At 42.8% G+C, this 11,110-nt stretch overlaps 1 protein-coding gene across 1 annotated transcript in view; it reads left to right on the top strand.

The window, feature by feature from the left end:
- si:dkey-100n23.5 (cyclic AMP receptor 4) overlaps positions 1 to 11,110 on the top strand; it is an 86,123-nt gene that overhangs the window by 32,031 nt on the left and 42,982 nt on the right. The window contains exons 3-5 of the mRNA XM_042494781.1: positions 2,029 to 2,118; positions 2,615 to 2,653; positions 9,219 to 9,297. Coding sequence (XP_042350715.1) covers positions 2,029 to 2,118; positions 2,615 to 2,653; positions 9,219 to 9,297 — 208 coding nt within the window. The remainder of the gene's footprint in view (positions 1 to 2,028; positions 2,119 to 2,614; positions 2,654 to 9,218; positions 9,298 to 11,110) is intronic.

Raw genomic sequence — 11,110 nt, 5'->3', positions numbered from 1 at the left:
GAACAGGGTGATGCTTTGTTCAGTAAGATAAGAATAGATTTCGATTTTGTAAATATGGAAGATGCACAAAGACTGAGATGGCTGTTCACATATAAATCATATAAATTAAACAGTTATTTGGCGAAAGCCTGGTAGAGGAGGAGAGATGCTCTTCATCAGCACTGCAGATATTTGGTGTCTTATGTGAACAGTTCAGTGTGACATTGATTGCTTTTAGTTTGTTTCTTTTCTTTGCCTTTGCCATATGCATTATATATGAAAGACTGGAAGATGTATGTAAAATAGTACAATACTGTCTTGTAATCCCATGTGGGATGGGCCAAATGCTTGGCATGACATGGACAAAAAAACGAATGAATGCTTTAGTCGGGAAGGAATGTATGCTTTGTGCATCGTCCGTGGTCATGGTTTGGTATTTTGAGAGTCCTCAGAGTCCTTCACATTTGGTATGCTTTTTATGAGGAGGCTCTGGGTTTCTGAAGCGTTAGATAAGATGAGGACCTTGATGATGTTCCTGACTCGCATGCTTAACAGTCTGGACCAAAGGTCGCACAGCATAGTTCTGCCCTCTCCTTATTATACATGATGCTGTATGACGTGATACTCTGTCTGTGGGCACATTTATACCTCCTTAACGTATGAAAATAGATTTCTTTATTTCAAACGTGTAACTGTCCACATACTGCCATGCATCCTCTATGTTGGCATTGTCACGTTCACTAGATGCCACTAGAGGGAAGAGAAAGAAGTTTCTCACAGCAACAAACATGTGGACACAGAATTCTTTTCACTCTATTGTTTTTTTAAATACATTTTAATTATTTTTAGAGAGACAAAATAAACCCGCCATGTATATACTTAGTCAGACCCCCTCACCCCTCATATACATGTACTATAAAAAGGACGCTACAGAGCTAAAATATGACTGTAAAAACTTGGTTACAGTAATAATAATGAATTTATAAAAGAACTGACTTCACTTTATTATTTATTCATTCTTTTCCACCACTTTTAAAATGTTCCTACAGTTGTGTCTTGGTGAACATCACTATGTTGAGGCAACAATTTCGAGTGGTGTTGCTCCCTTTTGTCTGCATCCGAACAAAATGAATGCAGAGTATCGACCAAAGGCTCAGTCCATGTTTAAGTATCTAACGTTAAGCATAAATGAGCTTTAAAGTGATAGTTTGGGATATTTGAAGTGGGGCTGTATGAGGTACTTATGTATAGTCAGTGTATAGTCAGTTTGTGTTCTTGTGGTAACAGAAACAGATGGAGTGATCACCCCACAGCTCAGCATTACCATGCTGTAGAGAGAGCTTGATATCAAAAAGTGTTTTAGCCACTTTAAAAACGCTGTTTTGAAAGCAGCGGCCTGCATGCTTCGTCATCAACTATTACGCATTCCTGGACTGGCTGCCTGACATTTTCAGCTACAGAGTGGATCCTTGATTGGCTCGACGAGACTGTGTCGGGTTGAAATTGTTTGTGTTTTCTTAGAGGTTTTCTGATCAGATTCGTGTTGTAATAAACTTAAAAAAAGTGGGGCTCACTTAGTTTATTCTGTTATTAATCAAAGTGAAAACTGACCTGACGAGTTTTCCACATCAGCTGTCACTGATCATTTTTAATTGATAGGTAGTATGAGACTCCCTACCTTACCATTACATTTAAAAAAATAGGCTATTTGTGCAATAAAGTTCAGTTTAGCCAGCAAATTTTGTGGTCACTAACACCCGCTGAGTGAGAAACTGCATGCTGTTTGTGTTTTTGATGCAGCCATATCCCCTGTTAATCATCTTTTCCACAACACTGAGAGTAATTATGGTTTATATTACCATGAGTAATTGGCACTCTGGCTGTATAGGCATTTGTCTGCACCTGAAAAATGACCCCGATGTGAGTGCCAACAAAGAGATAAACTGAAGAAGAGAAGAATTGATTTAGTCGTAGCTTTTTTTTTTTTCTTCGAGGCGAAGGTCCTTGGTTTCTGTGCTTCTAATGAAATAAATGTCTGCCTTTTACCAGGTTGTACCATCTGATGGCGTGGGGGGTGCCTCTGGTCATGGCCTCTTTGCCACTGCTAAAGGGTTACTACGGCCCCGCAGGAGCCTGGTGGTGAGTACAGCCGACCGTCCAGCCACAGTATGGTTTTTATGTTTTTCAGCCAGCCGCAGCAGATTTTTTTGTTAAATGTCTTCGCTTTCAAGGAGGGCCACAGCTCTGGCCTCATTCCAGCTCCACACAGGCTCCGTCCCTCATAAGATTTTATGCGATCAAAATTGGCAATTATCAGCACATCTTTTAACAGTAAAACGCCCCCTCGCACTCTCAGATTCTTGTGGTGAATAGGAAAGGCATTATTTGTTTGGAGGGTAGTTAAAGGGGTGAGGGAAAGGGGAAGAGGCCGGGGAGAGGAGGCGGTGGAATGAGAATTGGGACAGAGCCTTAATCTCCGGGCTCGGCTCTCTCTTTCCACTCTCGGCTTATTAATAGCTACAGCTGCACAGCTTTTCCCCTCTGCAGTCACACAAGTCTCTCTTCCGCTCACGCTCACCCTTTCCTTTGTAACCCCCTCATCACTCTCTCTCTCCCTCTCTCTCTCTTCCCCCAGCTGGATCACAGACGATCACGTAGCCTGGAGATTTGGGATGTAAGTAGACCCTTTCAGCGCCGGCATCAAAGCTTCCCCCCACTGGGGGTGATGGGGGGAGAGAAGGGTTGTCTCTACGGGGAAATGTGAAGGGTTGCATGTCAAGGGAGCCTGCAGGGTTTTTTCCCTCTTGGTATAAGGCCAAGATGTGCGTGCGTGTATGTGTGTGTGTGTGTGTGTGTGTGTGCGCACACATGTGGATGTGCCTGTGTCTGCCTGTGCCTTGTCAGATTTAGGGGAGTTGCTACACTGTGTATTTAAGTGTTTAGGACGGCTATGAAGGATTATGCCTGTCTAGTGCTTTCTGCAACTGGCCCTAAGTCTGCGAGGGCTCTGCCAATCCCCCGGCACAGACGCTTAGCCACGCACACACGCACATGCACACTCCGCTATGAGCCAAGGTAATCGCGTTGCTGCTCGCAGCATCAGCAGGGAATCAATCTTTCTAAACAAATAAGCATGCACACACAGGCAGACTCACGCAGACAAACACTCGCGCACACACATGCAGAACAACACATAGCTATCAGCTGCGCTAAACGAGCCTGTGTCTCTTTTATCAGTGCTCCTCTGCTCCCCGGCTCTTTCTAGTTTTCCACGCTGTCGTGGCCCAGGGGGACGAGTCGCTCAGAGGATCAGGGAATCTTCATTAGCTCTAATTACATCAAACCAGACGAGAGATTAGAGGCCAAGGCAGCACCCGTCAAGGAAAAAAACCACATCCGCTCAAACACACACACCCTGCTGACAGCTCGCTGGGAACGGGAGCAGAGGTTTTAGTATAAAAGGTGAAAAGTGGAAATGGTGGGAGGGGAGACATACGGGGTACAGTTAGAGAGACGGGGAATTACTCAGCAGGAGAAGGAAACAGGGGCGGCATAGCAGGACGGCGAAGGAGAGAGGAGAGTGAGAGAAATAGATTGCCCTCGTCTCTGCCCACGCCCCGTAGTGTGTCTTCATCAGAGTTCAGCGAAGCGGCGCAGACAGGACAGAGCAGGCGGGGGAGGCTTGGAGGAGGAGGACGGCGCGAAAGGGGATGAAAGGAGGAAGGAGAATGAAAAGCAGAGGACAGCGTTTTGTGACGGAGGTGCAGAATTTCAGGGGTTGAGTCAGCAATTGGAAGCACTCGAGCTGAGCTGAGTCACCGCTCTCAGAGGTCCCAGTCGGTGTGTATCATGGGCCGCGGTCAGACGTGGCACCGAAAAACTGAGACAATGATTTTCACAAATGGAAGCTTATAATTACTAGGGGGGCGTGAGGATGGTAAAGACAGTCAGCACTCCACTTTGATTTAAATTTCTCAACATTTAACAGATGGATTGTCATGAAATTGTGTACGGACATTCCTGTTCCCCAGAGGATGGACCCCTTATGATTTTATCGATTCCCTGACTTTTCCATGAGTTTGACATCTTTGTTTTTTAGTGACATATCTTGGAAACTATTGGATGAATTGCCATGACATTTACTACCATTATCCATGGTGCCCAGAGGATGAACTTTAATTTAAATATTTTTCCTGTTGCAACATCAGCACGGTCAATTTTGTTTCACATATCCAGCCATTGTGAATGAATTGTCAAGAAAGTTTGGACATACTTTCATGGTCCCCTGAAGATGAATTTGAATGACTTCCCTGACTTTTCCATGAGGTGGACATTTTTGGTTTTTACTGACGTATCGTGGCAGTTATTGGATGGATTGTTCTGACATTTATGGTGCTCAGATTTTTCCTGTAGCGCCATTTGCACATATTATATTAAGTAATATACACACATTTAGTGCAAAATTGCCCCTTTTTGATGATGCAATCCAACTCACACAGATCAGCTCTAATAGCCATACACAGTTGCAATGAATTTTTTAACGTATTCAGAGAGTAGGTGGTAACGAAAGCGTACAATAGACAAAAAACAGAAACATGGTTTCTCTCTGTTACATTTAAATTTATTGTCTGAATGCCTCTGTACCTCATCAGTTAACATATGCAACTCGCAGTCTGAAAATTTCAGTTTTTTCTTTGTCTCTGCTTGTTGTTTAGCCAACTATGTCCTTGGTGCGGAGGCAACATAAATTATTTTCTATGACAATAAATCAGTTGAAAAAAAGAAAATAAAATTGCACCTAGCTGCTTTGTGGGCATGTTTGCACTCTAATTTCATTAGCACAATATCTTTTGTGAATCTGACCTTGAGATGGGGCAGATATTGCCTACAAGTAATGCACATTTTAAGGGGCTATCAGCGGCCACAATCCATTCTTTGTGATTTCGGCCATTAGTTTGTTACCTTTTAACTTAGCATCTGGGGAGATACACCCTGCACACCCTGCTCCTCCAGGTCTTTGTGTCTCCTCCCTTTCTTTCTGCCTCCCGGGTTGTCCCGTCCCCGTCTGAGTGGTTGAACAGGTAGATCGTGATCTTTCGCTCAGCAGTAGGATCTTGTTTGTCAAAGTTAAGCACTAACCAGCACAGACGGGTCCCCACAGCACTCTCATCTCCTACCGAGCACTTCAATTAAGGCCTCTTTCATCCAGGCCTCATTCTTCACTTCAGAGTGGTACTGGAGGGAGGGCCAGGCTGAAGCGAGAGATTGAATCGGAGCGCTTCTGTGATGATCTTTCTTTCTGCCAGTTTCAGGCTTCCACTCGTGCTCACTGTTGTCCTCTTGAAACCCCTCGGTGGTTACCCGTCTATCCATCCCTCCCTAGTCGATCTATTGGCTGCAGCCTCTTTTTGCTATTCCTTTCATTCTTGCTGTGACCTTATCCCTCTCCCTGTCTTTTAATCACCCGATGCTTCTTTCCTTTTCCTGCTCTTTCTGGTCCTGACCCACAATCTGCCGTCATCCATCCACCTTTCCATCCTCACCTCTATTCTTGTCTTCACTTTTATCATCCTCCTGGCCACGAATCTTCCCTCTCTCTCTGCCTCTATTTCATCCTCTCTCTCTCCTTTTTTCCCGCCCGTCTCCCTCTTGCTCTCGCTCTCTCTCCGGGTAGTGCTCAGCTGTAGAGCACAGCGGACTCTAATGGCAGATCATTATCATGCTAATTAGAGCACTTTGTAGCTGCCGCCCGTCATTCTCTCCTCCTCGCAGCCCCCCACGCTATCGTTAAAAAGGCCACCACCCCCTTTCCCCTCTCCGCCAACCCGCCAACCCGCCCCCCCCCCCCCCAACCCCCCACCTCGTCTCTCCATCATTAACGGGACGTGCGCTGGCGTAATTGGACGCTGTTTATTCCGGAGAGCGGGTTATTAAATCACACCGAGGTGACGCTCGCACAGGTCTCCCCCCCCCCGAAACGCTTTCATCATTGTCCCATGCCATTATTGAACCTGCGTGGATGCGCACACACACGCGCACTCACACACGTTCAAAGACGGTATTCTTTGTATATTGATGTTCCCCTACAAGACGTGAAGGAGCATGATGTGCAAAGCAGCGTTTCGCTCCCGCTGTTTCCTGCTGCGAAACAAACGCCTACCATCTTGGATTCCCCTGCCAATAAAAAGTTTAATTTGATAATGCTCAATGAGGTTTTTTATTTCGACCCGCAGGCTCAGAAGACAAGTGTGGACGAAGTTAAATTAGGCCAAGGACCTAGTATTTCCCTTGTAGATGCTGCTAAAAGTTGCAGTTTTTAGCACACATGTCAAGGACTTTTAAGGCACGCTGTTGGACATTTATTCCCAGTCCATTTCCCTTTGAATGTGTGTCTCCGTATTTATGGGTCAGAGACAGATTCAGTCTCCATTTTTCCTCCTGTGGATCATGATTACGCCTGCGATCACACTTGATGTTCCTCCTCTGCACAACCTAATATGTTTATCACGTAGGAGCATTTGGCCGGTGCCTCCCTGCCTGTGCCAGGTGCTCAGGAGGACCTGGGTGTCGTGCAGCCTCGGTCTCGTCTGCTCAGAGTTACTGAAGCCGAATGGAGCCGAGGTGGCCAGGAACCTGTCTATCAAAGCGAGACAAAGGCCTGTTGTCATGATTACAGGGAGAGGTTGAAACTCCTCCGAGCTTACATCACCTCCCAAGAGGTTGCATAACACAAGGCTGCCATTCCAACAAATCCATCACCCATGTCTCCCTGGCTCGTCTCGCTCTCTTTCATCCGCTCAGAAATACCTGACATGTTGTTCTCCCCCGCGCCTCCCCTGATTGTCAAACCTTCATCCCATAGGAATGACACACATTTCCGGTGTTGTGACTTTGCTGGCATTATCTTTTGTTCTTTGTATACCTCTCTCACTACTCACTGAAACTATGTGCTGTGAAGTCCAGAGGTGCTGAGTCAGGCCTGTTCTACTCTGTGCTGTTTATGGAAAAACGATGTGTCGTCATGCATCAGCTATTTAGAATAATAAACAGTCTTGCGTGTATTAGGGATGTCACAAGAACCGATACTTCTGTACCAGGTTGATGCATGCAATTCTGAAAACGTGACAGTACCAGTTTTCTCCAGTAGCTAGCGTACGAACTGGTGATGCAATTCTTCCTGATCTGACAAGGCAGCATATATGCCTACAAGTGTTGGAGTCTGCGGTTTAATGCCGAAGGACGAAAAAGAACGCTTACCAGTATGGAAGAGCAACAACAGCACGTGAACAGCACATGCAGCGACAGCTCCGCCTTAACTCTAAAAGGAAAGCCCTTTTTCCTGAGGCCTATGTGTTTTTTTAAATTCTTTACAATGAGAGCACAGCATATTTACATTGTTCTACAACTGGCAGCAGCCGAGTGTCTATTTTGCATTACGTGCTGTGCGTGCTCTCTTTAGTCGCTATGAGTAAAAATGTTAAACTTTGATTAAAGTGCTCATCGCTGGCACTTATTACTCAGCAATCCAATCACAGTGCAGGGGCGGGACAGATAGCCTACAACAAAGAAAGTCGCATTTTAAGGCCCAGACACTCCAAATCGACATTAAAGAGCTTTTTGCATCAAAGGCCAAGTGTTGCATCGCCTCACGGTGTCTCCACCAAAGAATTTTACTAGAACACACTGCAAAGACTACCATAAAAGGCCAACCAGCATATACAGTACAGTCTGCATCTGCATGAGCTGAAAGAACCATCAGGACGGCTTCACTACGCTAAATAGCCCATTACAATACAACCTGATGGTAAAAATCGAATTATATTTACCATGTGCTAGCAAATAACACAATCACTGACGAACCATTACTGCTAAAGAGCTCAATAGTTAAAAAAAAAAACATGATCTCACCTAATATGACAAGTTTGTTTTGATCTCAAGCTCTCTTGACTTAAGTTGTTTGCTTTCCACACTTCCGTTTCTCTTCATTTGCACTGAGCTGAACTGCCAATTAGAATAATTTCTCTCACCAACATGCAAAATCATCCGAAAAACATGCGACAAGGGCTGACTAGTGCCAACAGTGCAAAAACTAGAGTGACAAACACTTACTGACAGCTCATCTTGGACCAACGACTGACAGTCGGCTTGTTTTTTCAGGACTGTTACATGTACAAGTACTGAGCAACAACAGCAATGGAGGAGAAATATGTTGATATGTTGTAGGCTATACATTAACAGATGTTTCCTCGGCCAAAAACATCATGAAGCCACATAGACTTGTACTTTGGGATAAAGGTGGATCATCAGGGATTTAATTTAATTTTATTCAAATTGCGTTAAATAAGGGAATGTGTTTTTTAAGTGCAGGGGATTTATTGTTTGTTTGGTTTTTCTTTCACCCTTGTGTTGAAAAGACATTTTTCACCAAAGACGTTTTGACATGTCATAGTAGGAAAAGCAACAGTGTATTCAATAACTTTAATGATAGCCACATCCCATTTTGGGGAGGTCCTTATGTGTGTGTTGGCTCACTGGAAAAGCTGACTGGCACACTTAATGGAACTGAGCTTTGTCAATGTCATCAATTTCACCAGGGATTTTCCTCCAATGACAGAAGTCAAAATGTGTGCTGTGACAAAGGTCCATTGGTTATGGAAAATTATGGACTCAGGTTTTGGTATAGGATATTAAATTTCTGGTATTGTGACTGGCCTAAACTATACATGAATACATTTGAAGTTGCATTTTATTTTAATGGTCAGTTGGAATCTTCTTTAAAGAGTTTTTGGGGAGGACATGAGGAAACATGAGGACCGTTTCATGTTTAAAATAGAGTAGCGAGATAATTTAAAGGCTGAATAACAATGATTTAAAGTGAATCATCAGATCAGAACAAGCTTTCATCCACCAAGACACCAAATCATATCTAACAACATCGGCCTTCTCAGATTGCAGTCCTGCAGAGGAAATCTTATTAAATGAGTTTCTCTCTAATCGCTTTAGACAGCACTAATATCTAAACACCGGACACCTAGTACGTTATTACGTCCTATCATGGTATAAATCTCATTAGGATATATGACACTCTTGTGGATGAGAAATGAATTAAATCCTGTGGGTTTTTTTCTCTTTATTTTGGCCATTAAGAGTCCAATACTCCTCCAGTTTCTACCCTTGAAACAGGAATAATTTTTCATTTGGAGTTTTCTTACGACCTGCTCGTGTTTGTGCTTTTGCAGATGGTACGTGCCTCTGTTCAGCCTCATCTTCCTAATGATCTGCTGCTACGCCAGGATCATCTGCGTGGCCAATGCGAGGGTGAGTGCTCAACATGCGTGCAGTCAGCAGCAGTGCAAGACACAGGCAATTTAGCTGAATCCAAGTGCATTGTGACCTTTTAGAAAAGTGACATTAGTGAAAGCTGACATCTCTGAGAACTCAGACAGCAATGCCGTTTGTGTGTTCTCAGATTTCTCTACATGGGAGGAACACTGTGAAATTGTCACAAAAATAGAGTAAAGATAACCCCCCCACGTTTTATCTTATTTTAAGCTCAGGAGTGGGTCCAGGGTTAAGATTAGAATTAGAGTTTAGATATTCATTTTTTTTTTTGTCATCGTTGTATTGCAGTTATTTTATGCTTGAATGCAGAAACAATGCTGCTCCAATAACCCGTCACTTAACCCTTTGAAGACTAAGAAGATTTGCCTTGATTTCTTTCAAAAACATGGAAAGAAGGCAATGTGCAACTAAACTAGAAATGACCAAATGATGATAACAAGAAATTGCAAGAAATTAGATAGAAAAGTACCTTAAATTAGTAATAAAAAGGAGGGGGAAAAAATCAAGAAATTACTGAAAAAAATTAATTAAATAAAAAAAATACAAACCTAAATGACAATAATAAACATAAATACTTTTTTCTTCTAATTTTAAATATATTTCAGTGGTTTAAATGCATACATTTTTTTCTTTTTGTATTTCATGTAAAGTGAGAACCTAGAAAAGCGCTATATAAGTCCTATCTATTATTATTATTATTATTATTAAATGCTTGTGAAAGGCGTCTGAACGCATCTCAAGAAAACCAATGTGATGTCAAACCAGGTTTCAAAGGGTTTAAGGTTTATCACATCTTGTGTGTTAACTTTATACTTCTCGGGCTAAAAACACTTTTGTCCAGAAAATCGGACAGGTTGTAAATGAGTCAGCAGTTACGACAGGTTGCCTGAGCTACAGGTAAAACTGAAAAGCACACAAGTAGGTCAAAGTTTAACCAGGAAGTCAGTCTTATTGCTTTAACCTGGAGGTTTGTTAAAAACCTGTTCTCAGGTGTCAACTTCTTTAGTGTTTTCTGCACGACGACTACAGAGACGTAGTCGTCTAACAATAAAATCTTTCCAATGAGTCTTGCTAACTGGCTGAACTGCTTTTATTAAAGTGGGTCAACAGATCTCATTGATTAACCTAATTAACCTGGTGGGCGCGGTTGAAGGCTCTCGAAGTTAATCAATAGGGACAAGAAAAAGAAGATCCAATTTTAAAAAGTCTAAATTATTCTTTAAATCTTCTGATTATTTCGATCGCATGACTTTTTTTTTGTTTACAGACATCTGTGGAGCTACATTTGTAACTAATCCATCCATCCATTTTCTTTCGCCTATCCAGAGTCTTTGTAACTAATATTATACTTAATTCACCTCAATTAATTTATCAAGGATAAATATTCACCATTCACTTGCCCCAGCTGTTCAGATTTTCTGCTTTTCTCTGTTTTGTGTAATTATAAATTGATCACCTTGAGTTTTTGGAAGTGTTGGTTGTGTAAACAAGCATACATCACTATGGACACTCAGCACTTGTGCGCATTTTTTAAAAACATTTCTGCAAGCTGTAATTAACCTGAATCATATTTTAACGCTACTAATTATTCACATCACACAACTCTTAGTGTGTAGAAAGTATATTGGTATGTTGTGAGTGCTTTTTGATATAACAGGGAGGCAACATAGTCAGAAACTCTAATTCGAGTTCCATACGTTGTGGTTAATTTCGATGCTTCCGCATTGGTGACAGCCGTCGCCGGAGGCATCATATTTTGGGTGGTTCGTCTGTTCGCCTGTCTGTCTGT

Source organism: Plectropomus leopardus, chromosome 10 (assembly GCF_008729295.1).
Source record: "Plectropomus leopardus isolate mb chromosome 10, YSFRI_Pleo_2.0, whole genome shotgun sequence".
Lineage (NCBI taxonomy): Eukaryota > Metazoa > Chordata > Actinopteri > Perciformes > Serranidae > Plectropomus > Plectropomus leopardus.
Note: the sequence above shows the minus strand (reverse complement) of the source record. Positions and strands in the feature narration are given on the sequence as shown.